General features: G+C 38.0%; 1 protein-coding gene across 1 annotated transcript in view; it reads left to right on the top strand.

Moving 5' to 3' along the window:
* Positions 1-15,000, top strand: part of cadm1a (cell adhesion molecule 1a) — a 456,939-nt gene that overhangs the window by 339,341 nt on the left and 102,598 nt on the right. The window contains exon 2 of the mRNA XM_080041078.1: positions 11,632-11,778. Coding sequence (XP_079897204.1) covers positions 11,632-11,778 — 147 coding nt within the window. The remainder of the gene's footprint in view (positions 1-11,631; positions 11,779-15,000) is intronic.

Here is a 15,000-nt window from a genome sequence, read left to right as displayed (position 1 = left end):
TGTGTGTGTGTGTGTGTGTGTGTGTGTGTGTGTGTGTGTGTGAAGTTAAAGTATGTGTGGAGATGTGTGGAGACCTTTGACGCATTCCCAATGTATGGTATTCAATCAAATGTTCAAATGTGTGTGTGCGTGCGCGCTTGTGTGTTTGTGTGTGTGTGTGTGTGTGTGTGTGTGTGTGTGTGTGTGTGTGTGTGTGTGTGCGTGCGCGTGTATATTATAATGGTGTATTGGTAAGGTAAATTGTTTAACAGGGCTTTGAAAACGTATTCACAAAACACTATGCAACAACCCCATATTAAATATTGCTCGAATTCAAGGCTTTTACTTACCACACACACACACACACACACACACACACACACACACCAAATGCTGTGAGAATTAATTGTTCACTTCTCAGTAGGATTATGAATTTGAAAAAGTGCAGCTGTTTGTTTTCAGTTAATGGCAAAATGCTAAACAGTCGTATATCGTATGTATGATGCATTATAATGTGCCAAACCCACCGCAGGCTTTATAAACCATTCACATAACGCATTAAAAGGTACAAAACACATCAATAATAGAACTATACAAGCTTCTCTTTAGTTACTACACAAAGATAATCAATCCTTAAAGGTGCAGTGTGTAATATGACATCATCAAGAAAGTTCTACAAAGTTCTAGAATGCAACGCTCCCTGGGTAACCCCAACCCTTTCGAATAATAACAGAAGCTACAGTGGCCTTCAAGGACAAGAACAATTCTACATTTTAAACAATGCACTGATGACATTCCAACTATGACACTTTCAAGATGGCGGCACTAGGCCTTGGTCCAAAATATGCAGAAATATGGACATATATGAGACCCTTTCTAAGGGGAAAAAAAATCATTCAAAACATTTTTTTCAGCTATTATGCACTGAATTAAATGTATTTATGGATATTATAATTACTTTGTACAAAATCTGCGAGGAAATAAAACCCAAAATTATACACACTGCAGGTTTAACAGGTAAATTCAAATTCAAAGTGTTTTATTGTCACATTGCACAATAAGAAACATGTTCTCATTCATACAATGAAATTCTTCCTTTGTTTTCCACAGACTGAATGCCAAGAAATAAACATGAAAATACACAAGTAAATATAGAAGAAAAACAGCAGCAATACAGAATATACAGTACATGTACTTCTAAGGCTGTTGTAAGTACAGGCCTTGGTTGAAAAACGGATGAAATCATGTGTTGATTTCTTTCAATTGTGAATACTTTGTGCACACAGAGACACAAAGGTGATATAGGCTGCTATGTCTTATCTTAAAGGAATACTTCACCCATACGGAACCAGCGTTCTATCATTATAAAATCACTATTATAATATAATGAATGAGGTTTTTCTTCCCTCAGTCTTCCCTTAGTCTTCCCTTGGCCCAGCTGTCCTGTTAATCCTAACCCTTACTGTGATGTCACAGTAAGGAAAAGGTAGGGTTAGACAGTGAGACCATAAAACATTCTTTCTGCCTTTTCTCAGGCTAGGATGATCCGATTTAAAAAAAAATTGCACATTTATACTAAATAGGATCTCCGAGTTCAATACACCTTCATATTCCAACCGGTGAAGTAGGTAATTAATGCTATGACTGGATATTTAAATTTATAATAATAATAATAATAATAATAATAATAATAATTAATAATAATAATAATAATAAAAATAATAATAATAATAATAATAATAATAATAATAATAATAATAATAATAATAATAATAATAATAATAATAATAATAATTTACTTTATTTGTGGTGCACCTTTCATACATAAGAATTGCAAGTCAAATTGCTTGACAGTATAGAAATTACATGAGCACAATCTTATACATTAAGACATTAAGACATTAGAGGGTCTAAGGGCAGAGGGTGTCATACTGTACGGAATGTAAAGCCCACTGAGGCAAATGTCTATTTGTGATATTGGGCTATACAAATAAAACTGATTTTGATTTGATTTTGATTTGATTAGAACCTATTGAAATATGTAAGATGACAAAATGAGAAAACAGAAGACAAAGAAGAAGCTATGACTTTGCTATTTTTTAAAGGTGCAGTGTGTAATATGACGTCATCAAGAAAGTTCTACAAAGTTCTAGAATGCAACGCTCCCTGGGTAACCCCAACCCTTTAGAATAATAACAGAAGCTACAGTGGCCTTCAAGGACAAGAACAATTCAAAATGTTAAACAATGCACCTGATGACATTCCAACTATGACACTTTCAAGATGGCGGCACTAGGCCTTGGTCCAAAATTATGCAGAAATATGGACATATATGAGACCCTTTCTAAGGGAAAAAATAATAATTCAAAACATTTTTTGAGCTATTATACACTAAATTAAATGTACTTATGGATATTATAATTACTTTCTACAAAATCTGCTAGGAAATAAAACCCAAAATTCTACACACTGCAGGTTTAAATGTGAGTTGCAGTCAGAGTTGCATTTGGAGGCACATTTCAACTCCAATCTCTGAGAACATATAACAGCCCTTTCTACAACCAAGCCTCTCAGTGTGTGTGTGTGTGTGTGTGTGTGTGTGTGTGTGTGTGTGTGTGTGTGTGTGTGTGTGTGTGTGTGTGTGTGTGTGTGTGTGTGTGTGAACGCTGTGAAAATGAAAGCCGACTGACAGCTAGAAGCAGACGAGAAAAAGGTCAAGATTCGTGTTCAGCCTGACCACTTCAAACAGTGCAATCCCTCTTCACTTTGCGGGGGAGGCAGGTGTGTGTGTGTGTGTGTGTTTGTCTATCTGTCGGTGTGTGTGTGTGTGTGTGTGTGTGTGTGTGTGTGTGCGTGCGTGTGAAGTAAAAGTATTAAGAGATTTGTGGAGACCTTTCACGCATTCCCACTTTATGGTATTCAATCTTTACTGACATTTTCAATAGTTTACTTAATTTTGTCATATTTTTTTCTTTGTTTATGTGTTTTATCTTCTGAAGTCTTTGTTATCACGTCTACGGTGCCCACCATCTCTACCATTGTGTCCTTGAGCAAGACACTTTAACCCCCAAACTTCTCCAGGGGCGCTGTACTATGGCTGACCCTGCGCTCTTAACCCCCTCCGAAGTGTGGTAACTTGAGAGGGGGCTATGCGGAAAGACTCATTTCAATGTCACCAACCATTGACTAATAAAGTAACTTAACTTAACTTGTTGCTCAAAATTGCCCTGGTAAATAGCAATAATACTAATACATAGGATCTATACAGCGCTTTTCCAAAGGCTCAAAGACGCTTGAAATAGTGGATTGTGTATCGTTGGCATATACAGCTCCGGAAACAATTAACAGACCACTCCAAAAGTTCAGTGTCTCTTGTTTTACTATTTAGAGGCATATGTTTCAGTAGAATGAACATTTTGATTTTATAATATAAACTACTGACAACATTTCTACCAAATTCACAATAAAAATATTGTCATTTAGAGCATTTAAGTTAAGTAATGTAGAAATAAAGATCTAAGAAAAATTCAGACTGGTCTCTTAATTTTTTCTGGGGCAGTGTAAATCACAGTAAAACACTCCACATGGGGTTAACTTGCTGTTCTAAGAGTGTCTGTGAGACTCACAAAGCTTTATGGTCCTTAAACCTGCAGTGTGTAGAATTTTGGGTTTTATTTCCTAGCAGATTTTGTAGAAAGTAATTATAATATCCATAAGTACATTTAGTTTAGTGCATAAAAGCTGAAAAACATTTTTAGAAATATTTTTTTTTCCCTTCGAAAGGGTCTCATATATGTCCATATTTCTGCATATTTTGGACCAAGGCCTAGTGCCGCCATCTTGAAAGTGTCATAGTTGGAATGTCATCAGGTGCATTGTTTAAAATTTAGAATTGTTCTTGTCCTTGAAGGCCACTGTAGCTTCTGTTATTATTCGAAAGGGGTGGGGTTACCCCGGGAGCGTTGCATTCTAGAACTTTGTAGAACTTTCTTGATGATGTCATATTACACACTGCACCTTTAAGAGTTGGTGCTATTGAAAATAATCCCAATCAAGCGAATACTTTGATTTGTATTAACTAAGAATGTCTCGCTTATATAATTGTAAACTCTGAGGAAAGAACACACGCTGTTCACATTATATTTTAGTCCTTAAGATCTTAATAGCTGCTTTGTTCTAATGGCTTTCTTTACAAACACACACACACACACAGACACCGTAGCACATGCACACACACACACACACACACACACACACACACACACACACACACACACACACACACACACACACACACACACACACACACGCACACACACACACACACACACGCTGGCATAAAAATCCCTCTTTGGTAGAATGCTACCTGTCCATACTGTATGCATGCTGAACAAAACCCAGTGTTAATACACAGCCTAGACTCTGTAAACGGGCATATTCATATAGCTACAATGGGCCCCGTTTTACAGAGCCTATTCTGTGTATTAACAGAAGATTTTTTTCGGTACAGACAGGTAGCAGATTGTTAGGAGGTATTCACTGATTTTGACATGAAGTGATTTGGACAACAAGCGTTCTCCAGAAAGGACTGACTCAAAATGATAGAAATGTAACAAGGTAATACGGTTCAACATTGGTCACTGAATGTTCTCGTATTTTTACTAAGATTGAATGACTTCTTTCAGAGTTGAAGGCAACAGAACTATGCACTTCTTTTCATAATAGATTGTATTGAAAGCTGCAGAAAAAACAAGTTTGGAGACCTTGGGATAGCCATTATTTCTAAGGTTAGATTTGATCCTTCAAGCCTAACTATTTTCAAAATGGTGTGTGTGTGTGTGTGTGTGTGTGTGTGTGTGTGGCCCTGAGAACTTTCTTATGTCTCTTTCGCATCTTCTGCAAACTAGTATGAACAGTGTATAGAAGAGTGTGGTACTTACGTGTGTGTGTATGTGTGTGTGTGTGTGTGTGTGTGTGTGTGTGTGTGTGTGTGTGTGTGTGTGTGTGTGTGTGTGTGTGTGTGTGCTCGTAAGTAGTAAACAATGCAAATAGTGCAAATAAATCCATATTAAATGTGTCATTGCTTATATGTATGAAAGTCAAACTAACTGTTTTGCAACGCTCCCTCATACATATCAACGGCATCAAACTGTGTGTGTCCCTATCACCTGTTATTATGGTAAAGAACTGCATGCTGGGTAATAATGCGTTACTCATACACTCGTTCAGAAGTCAAATCAACTCCATGTGGTCACAACCAAGGCATACAATCAGACAGTGCTCAAACACACACACTGACGTACACATACACACACACACACACACACTGACATACACACACACTGACGTACACACACATGCATGTCGCTGAAAACATGCAATCAGACATAAGCAACTGCAATCAGGCATTGGCAAAACACAAACATACGCACTCACTTTCTCGCGCACACACACACACACACACACACACACACACACATAAACACACACACACACACACACATAAACACACACATAGACACACACACACGCACAGTATCACACACATCAAATATTTGTCATTTCATCAGCGGCAAAAAAAATATACGAGAAAATGATTGTATGCTCTTCACCAAGCAGGCACTCAAATACACATGTTCTCCAAAATGTCAACAGCAAATTCATATTTCTGGATTGCTTGGCGGTGGAATACATGGCACCTACAGCTCCGGAGAAAACAATTAAGAGACCACTCCAAATATTCAGTGTCTTTCGTTTGTTTTACTATTCATAGGCTATATGTTTGAGTAGAATGAACATTTTGGGTTTATAATATAAACTACTGACAACATTTCTACCAAATTCACAATACATTTTTTTGTCATTAAAGGTGCAGTGTGTAATATGACATCATCAAGAAAGTTCTACAAAGTTCTAGAATGCAACGCTCCCTGGGTAACCCCAACCCCTTTCGAATAATAACAGAAGCTACAGTGGCCTTCAAGGACAAGAACAATTCTAAATTTTAAATGATGCACCTGATGACATTCCAACTATGACACTTTCAAGATGGCGGCACTAGGCCTTGGTCCAAAATATGCAGAAATATGGACATATATGAGACCCTTTCTAAGGGAAAACAAAAAAAATTAAAAATAAATGTTCAGCTATTATGCACTAAATTAAATGTACTTATCATTATCATTACTTTCTACAAATAAAACCCATAATTCTACACACTGCAGGTTTAAAGAGCATTTTCAATAAGTTATGTAGAGATGAAGATTGAAGAAAAAATCCAGACTGGTCTCTTTAATTTTTTTCCAGAGCTGTAAAATGAAGCTAAACGAACCGCACTGTAAACGATTCTTACTGTACATTGCATCATGTATTTTGATTGAGACACTTTGTGAATAAATACATTTTTAAAACACTCAAAAACTGATAAAAAATGCAATAGTTACTGCTATTACCATTAATAACACTACAGGGAAAGCTGGGAATAGGGTGGGGGGGGGGGAGAAATAAAGATACATTGACAGGCTGAGACAGGGATTAATATTTACTATTCTTTGGCAACGTTTTCAACCTTCATAATCTTGAGAACAACGTCATTTCTTATGTACAAAATAAATTATACAAATAGGATAAAAATGTCATCTAGTGAGCCAAATATGTCAGCGTTACAGCGGATATGATTTCCTTATGAAATTCTCCTCTCAATGTCACGGTTGCCATCTGTGTGACCTAGCTTAATATGCACACAGTACATTTTCTTAATGAATCGAATGGCATACACGCAAGCTGTTAGGTTAGGCCCGGCAAAAAGGAACACAGCCCATGCCTTCCGAATCGCATACACTTTCTTTTTTTCTATTCTACATACTACATCTGACGATAAAAATAGTCTAGTTAGAATGCAGGAGGTATACTATTGGGACATACTTTTACTTATGTGTTTCATCATAACATTGCGCCTTGATCTTGCCTCTTGCTTTTATATCCGTCGCATCCCCGGTTGTTTTCATATGGAGGCTCCGTTCGTTGATGTGACGTCACTTCAGGTGTGCACTGGATTATGGGTCAGAATCACCCAAATAGTATGCTGTTTTCAACACAAAAAAAATCTCGGCCGGATCTAGTAGGACATCTGGGTCTTTCTAACCATCCTAAATCTGGCCACAAGAATCGGGACATCCTAAATCTTTTTTCTACCATACTAAATAGTAGAAATTTTCGGGGGCGACTGTGGCTCAGTTGGTAGAGCGGGTCGGCCGATGATCAAAAGGTTGGAGGTTCGATCCCCGCTCTGCCACCGGGGTCATAGTTGTTGTGTCCTTGGGCAAGACACTTCACCCACCTTGCCTTGTGTGAATGTCGATAGTTAGCCTGCTATCGGTGTATGAATGTGTGTGTGAATGGTAACGTGGGAAAGGAAAACAGGTCTCCCTTGTAAAAGAGTCTTCGGTCTCAATGAGATTTACCTGTATAAATAAAGGTTAGAGCACGCAGGCCAGGGAGCATTTATTTATTTGTTTGCACTCTTCTTCTTCACTCTTATTGAGTGTAGGCCTGAGGCTAGCTTTGTAGGGAGCAGTGTGGAGTGTCTATTGTCTGACAACCTTAATCCAGGATTGGGCTGTTACCACTTTTCCTGTGACACGGATGGCCGAGGGCTGAAATCTAGCCCCCTCAAAACTGCCAAGGGGAAAAATATGTTCAAGGACGTTGAGAAAAAGTTGGACATTTCTGTGGTAAATTGGACACTGGTTGAAATACAAAAAATATCGCTGTGACAATTTTAAACCCCTGTCTGTTTGTATTTGGTTTTCATTTAAAATTTAAAAAACAACATTTGAATTGTGAAGTGGCAAAGCTACAGTTACCACCACGAATCCAGCACCTTGGCAACGTGCCAGCAAGAAACAAATACCCATTGCATATTTTTTGTACTTGCTAGGTCTGTATTTAAAAAACACAGAAATACAAAAATATTATAATGTCATGTTATAGTTGTGTATTGTCAAAGCATAGACAGTTAGACAACTGGACACCCACCTCATGTAAAGGAAGATAATTGGATGGATGGATGGATGGATGGATGGATGGATGGATGGATGGATGGATGGATGGATGGATGGATGGATGGATGGATGGATGGATGGATGGATGGATGGATGGATGGATGGATGGATGGATGGATGGATGGATGGATGGATGGATGGATGGATGGATGGATAGATAGATAGATAGATAGATAGATAGATAGATAGATAGATAGATAGATAGATAGATAGATAGATAGATAGATAGATAGATAGATAGATAGATAGATAGATAGATAGATAGATAGATGCGTGTTGGATATTATACTTCTCTCAAAGTGTTTACTCAGAGTATGCAGTTAAACTATTGGTCTCATCACCCACCTAGTGCACTTATGGCTGCCGATGGTGCTTTTATCTGTGTGTGTGTGTGTGTGTGTGTGTGTGTGTGTGTGTGTGTGTGTGTGTGTGTGTGTGTTTACGTCTGTGTGTGTGTGAATGCATTAGGTGCAGCGCGGACTGGCAATTACTATATATATAGAACTCCCACCATGCTCTGATGTGCCATTATCATAATGTATTTTCCATTGCTAGAGTTTGTCTTCTACTGTTCCCATACAGATAACTTAATGTGTCTCACTTAAAGCTTCAATGAGAGTGTTTTTGTTTGAGGCAAGTGTGTGATTAGGCCTCTCCTCCGGGCCCCTGCAGTCAGTTAACTTGATATTCAAGTAAACACACACACACACACACACACACACACACACACACACACACACACACACACACACACACACACACGTGCTTACAACCCATATCGACTAGCTGTTTTGTCATGAAAATGCCTATAAGTAGTTCCCATAAAGCTTTCACTGGTAATGAAGTAGCACACAGTGAATGCAAACAATAAGCATATAAAACACATCAACACAGAGCTTCACTATGAATATTGTATAAGGGACGGAGACAGTAGGTGTGTAGTAGTTTAATCATATTAAGTTTACTGGGGCACAAGGAAATATTTGGAGGGAAAGTGGGGAGGGTCCGGTCTGACTGGAGGCTAGATTGATGACTACATGAACCAATCAGGGGCTGCCTTCCACTAACAGACAGAAAGTGGGGAGGGTCCCGTCTGACTGGAGGCTAGACTGATGACTACATGAACCAATCAGGGGCTGCCTTCCACTCCACTAACAGACAGTAAATCATATTTACCCAAACTCATATTAAAGGAATACTTCACCCATACGGAACCAGCGTTCTATCATTATAAAATAACTATTATAATATAATGAATGAGGTTTTTCTTCCCTCAGTCTTCCCTTAGTCTTCCCTTGGCCCAGCTGTCCTGTTAATCCTGACCCTTACTGTGATGTCACAGTAAGGAAAATGTAGGGTTAGACAGTGAGACCATAAAACATTCTTTCTCAGGCTAAGATGATCCGATTAATTTTTTTTTTGCACATTTATACTAAATAGGATCTCAGAGTTCAATACACCTTCATATTCCAACCGGTGAAGTAGGTCTTTAAGTAATTCATTATATTGCAGGAAACAAAGTATATACAAAAAAGTCATAAAATCCAAGAAGATCACAACTCCTTATCTCCTCCTTGTATCTTTATTATAACCATAGATCCCCCATTTGTGTTGTCTAATTCTATAACCACATGCCCAACCCTGACGCCCACCTCTGCACATGTTTGAAAAATGTGCTTTCGTTCTTTGAATATTAAAGATTCAAGCTTAATTTATTTAGGCCTGTGTTCTGTTCGCGTCCACCAAGGGATGTTGATATGAATCTTATTTGTTAAAGGAATACTTCATACTATCATTATAAAATCGCTATTATAATATAATGAATGAGGTTTTTCTTTCCTCAGTCTTCCCTTGGCCCAGCTGTCCTGTTAATCCTAACCCTACATTTTCCCATAAATGATGTCACACTAGTAAAATGTAGGGTGAGACAGTGAGACCATAAAACATTCTTTCTGCCTTTTCTCAGGCTAGGATGAACCGATTTCTAAAAATGTTGCACATTTATACTACATAGGATCTCAGAGTTCAATACACCTTCACATTTCCATCTGTGAAGTAGGTCTTTAAGCTGTCTATCATCTGTAGATGCAATTTCTCTCTCTTCGCACTTCCTCTTAAATGGCTATGGATATTTAGAGTTGCCCTGACAACTGAGGCATGAAAATTAGCAGTTGATGTTTTTTTGCGCAGCGTTCTATTTACTGTCTCAACCCCTTGCCACAGTCCTTTTTAGCCTCTCACAGAAGATGTTATGTATGAAGCTATTTCAGTAACTATGTAGGAGGGAAGTTTAAGGCGAGAATTACAAGGTCTTTAATCCATAAGTTTTCGTTATTTCTACAGGTATATCCCATTGAGACCGAAGACTCTTTTACAAGGGAGACCTGTTCCCATTTACACGTTACCATTCACACAAACATTCATACACCGATAGCAGGCTACCAATCGACATTCACACGAGGCAAGGTGGGTGGAGTGTCTTGCCCAAGGACACAACAACCATGACACAAGTGGCAGGGCGGGGGATCGAACCGGCAACCCTTCGATCATTGGCCCGACCCGCTCTACCACCTGAGCCACAGTCGCCCAGTTTTTGCCCTCTCAACCTCAATAGCAAACTAAGCAAAGCGAGCAGAAGCCTCTTTCTGTGATATGGTGAAGTCTAAAGGAGAAATATTTGCAGTTCACAGTATTTTGACTTAGCCTTGTATCTACATAACATAGCAACATACAAACTTGAAAGATAGGATGGATGTCAAACTAAATTGGAACAGTGTTGAGAGAACTTTAATGGGTTCAAATAAGAAGAAAATAAAATGCCCAAAAAGATTGATGTCTTGAAAGAAAAAAATTGCTTTCCTCTTTTCTCCATATTATAATTGCTTCTGTTTCTGCATTTTCCCTAATCCACCAATACTAATCTTCTCTGGGTCTCACCCTTCCATCTCGCTCATTCATCCCATTTGTACAACACCTTTTATTGTCTAAAATTTGTTTTTTTTTGTTTATTTTTTTATAAAGCTTTTTTTTTTTTTGCCATGTACCAGCTGGTTGAAAGAACAATACACCAATACTAATGTCCTCTGTCTTCCTGTCCCTTTCCCCTCTCTATCTAGTCTCACTTTCTATCTTGCTCATTCATCCCATTTGTACAACACCTTTTATTGTCAAAAATGTGGGGATTTTGTTGATTTTTTTATACCAATTTTTTTTTTTATTGCCCTGTACCAGCTGGTTGATAGAACAGTAAAGTGTTAAAAATATATGCATTAATGTCTTGACAGCATTTTTTATCAACATTATTATTACATTCTACAATATACAATGTTGAGAGGACATTAAAGTACTGAAGAAAAAAAACTTGGTGTCTTCAAAAAAAAATTGCTTTCCACTTCTCCGTATCGTAAATGTTTCACTTTCTGCATTTCCCTAATCCACTAATATATATATATATTTTTAACCTTTTATTTATTTATACAGGTAAATCCCATTGAGACCGAAGACTCTTTTACAAGGGAGACCTGTATATACGATTATAATACTAATGTCCTCTGTCTTCCGCCCCCCTTCCCCCCCCCCCCCCATCCAGTGGTGAGTCAGAACCTGGTGACAGACAACGTGTCGGTGGTGGAGGGAGAGACGGCCATCATCAGCTGTCGGGTCAAAGACAACGACGACTCGGTCATCCAGCTGCTCAACCCAAACAGACAGACCATCTACTTCAGGGACATGAGACGTGAGTGTGTGTGTGTGTGTGTGTGTGTGTGTGTGTGTGTGTGAGAGTGTGTGTGTGTGTGTGTGCGTGCGTGCGTGCGTGCGTGTGTGTGTGCGTGTGGGTGTGTGTGTGTGTGTGTGTGTGTGTGTGTGTGTGAGTGTGTGTGTGTGTGTGTGTGTGTGTGTGTGTGTGTGTGTGTGTGTGTGTGTGTGTGTGTGTGTGTGTGTGTGTGTGATGTAGAATGGCTGCAATTAAAATGAAATGGATTAAAGTACATCTGATGTGAGCATTATATTGATTGATTGATTGATTGATTGATTGATTGATTGATTGATTGATTGATTGATTTATTTATTTAACTCGAACAACTAGCATAATTTAAAGGTGCTACAAGGAACTTTTAAAACATTCTGAAACAGTTTAATTTTTCCTCTGATGATCATACATGACATGGTACAGCAAACGAGATGTGAGCATTTGATTGATTGATTGATTGATTGATTGATTGATTGATTGATTGATTGATTGATTGATTGATTGATTGATTGATTGATTGATTAATAGATGCTTTATTGATCTCGAACAACCAACATTATGCTGTGGTGAAGTGTGTAGGGCGGTCGACACTCAACTACAGGGTCGGAGGTTCGATCCTCCGCCACATGTCCAAGTGTCCCTGAGCAAGACACTGAACCCTAAATTGCTCCCAATAGTTAGCCTGCTATCGGTGTATAAATGTGTGTGTTAATGGCAACGTGGGAATGAAAAGTAATTTCACAACAAGCATTCTCCAGAATCCCTTACATCACCTTTAAAGCTGGGGTATATGATTTAGGGAGAAAATAGCAGTTGGGATAGTGATTCGAATCCAAATACCTCAACTGCTCCACTTGTTCTCTTTGGTCCCTCCCCTATGGTCCCTCCCTGACACGCTCTACACCAACAAAGTCGTGCCAAAGTGAATGGACAGTCCCGACAGCCAATAAGAACAGAGAATTGGAGCCTCGCTCTGATTGGTCAAAGTGTACAGCTCATGTTAACTTTGACCAATCAGAAATCATGTACCCCAGCTTTAAAACTACAAATACCTTTACAATATGTAGTTCCACCACTGCATGAAAGCGAGTGGACTTGGCAATATACAGCCCCGGAAAAATTAAGAGATCAGTCTAGATTATTCTTAAATCTTCATCTCTGCATTACTTAATGAAAATGCTCTTAATGACAATATTTTCATTGTGAATTTGGTAGAAATGTTGTCAGTAGTTTATACTATAAAATCAAAATGTTCATTCTACTCAAACATATGCCTCTAAATAGTAAAACAAGAGAGACACTGAACATTTGGAGTGGTCTCTTAATTGTTTTTTTTTCCAGAGCTGTATATAGTTGTATAACATTAATTAATATTCTCTGTATATTACTTGCTCTTCCACGGCGCTGCATTAACTCTGACCCACATGTCTTCGCCGGGATTATTTTTAATACCGAAAACACGTTCCGGAGCTCTCGGCACGTCTTTTTTAATAAAAGCAACTCATATGCCTTAACATTTAATGAGCTCCGGCCCAATTATCATGTCACCAGTCTCATTAAGGCTGTGTTGAGCTGGACAGGAGGCTTTCTCTCTCTCTCTGTACTCTAGCCTTGCCAGATTTTATTTTTTTTATTTATTTTTTTTAATTATCTTTTGTAAGCCCCTGTTTGTAGAATATTCACATTGAAGCATATTGAAGTTGACGTCTATGCAACAGTGGTGCTATATGCTGTAAGTTCAAAAATGTACAGGGATGGTTATACATTAGAATACATATGCTTACCGCCTCGTTAATTATTAGGTTGCTCTGTTTTATATGGCTCTGAGTTTGCATATTTTTTTTTTACAACCCAGCTTCCAAAAACGTGTGTGTGTGTGTGTGTGTGTGTGTGTGTGTGTGTGTGTGTGTGTGTGTGTGTGTGTGTGTGTGTGTGTGTGTGTCTGTGTGTGTGTGTGTGTGTGTGTGTCTGTGTGTGTGTGTGTGTGTCTGCGTGTGTGTCCTTGTATCTGTGTGTGCGTGTGTGTGTGTGTGTCTGTGTGTGTGTGTGTGTGTGTGTGTGTGTGTGTGTGTGTCTGTGTGTGTTCTTGTGCAAGTGATTTGCATGAGAAAATCTGTTGTGATAGAAAATGGACTTAATGAGATAAAGTTTGGATAGAACAAACAACTTAGGATTTTAAGAGTGCTTCGTAACATACACGGGCAATTTCGTAGAAGACAGCAAGATTGTGAGTATATTCATAACGCTGTGTGGTTTTACTTTTGCTGTTAAGCCTGTTGGAAAAATGTAATCTTCTTTCTTTGGTGTGTGTGTGTGTGTTTGTGTGTGTGTGTGTGTGTGTGTGTGTGTGTGTGTGTGTGTGTGTGTGTGTGTGTGTGTGTAAAAAAATTTAGTATTAAAGTCAAGCAGTATGGGATATATACAAGGTAGGCTAAGTCTCAAATAAACAAACTTACCAACAATGATTTTACTGAACATGAAAAAAGAAAATGTTTACACAATAGGATACCGGCTACAGCCCTTATTTTTCTTTTATAAATCAAGAAATACTATGTACAGGTCTTAGAAATGCATTTTCTTTTTGTCTTTAGGAAGAAATTGTATCATAAATCAGACAATTAACAACATATGAACAAATCCTTCTGTGATAACCTTTGGAATAGTGCTGCGAATGATTATGGAAAGTTTAGTTGATATAAGTGCTTTACAAAGTTGAGATTTTTTGGTTCGGAGTATTGAAAATAAACTCATGTTGAGATAATGTCCGTTGAAGATGGTTGTATAGGAGAAATATACAGACGCAAACAGACAAGGTTTAGTAAAATAAACACCTGAATGTACATGTTGGACCTTTGATTTATACTAGTATGAAAGAAGACATGTTATAGAAGAAAAATAGCCCAACAAAAATCTTAAAATTGACCAGTGCTTGAAATAAACAATATTTTTATACAATATAGAATAGGGATTATTTTGTGATTCTCAAATTGTCAGCTTATTCAATTTAAAATATATATATATATATAAAACAGGATAGCATTATAAGAAACAAATAATTAAAGTAAGAATAAGTAAGTTTTAGTAACAGCTAAGTGATATAAAGTACCCTCTACAGAAGCTACACACCCCTCCAAAAGTATTGTGGTGTTCCTTTACAAACAATGCTTTCTTCACAGTTGTGTATCAGATCCAGATGTAAATAACTGG

The sequence above is a fragment of the Ammodytes marinus genome (assembly GCF_949987685.1).
Source record: "Ammodytes marinus genome assembly, chromosome: 14".
Classification (NCBI taxonomy): domain Eukaryota; kingdom Metazoa; phylum Chordata; class Actinopteri; order Uranoscopiformes; family Ammodytidae; genus Ammodytes; species Ammodytes marinus.
Note: the sequence above shows the minus strand (reverse complement) of the source record. Positions and strands in the feature narration are given on the sequence as shown.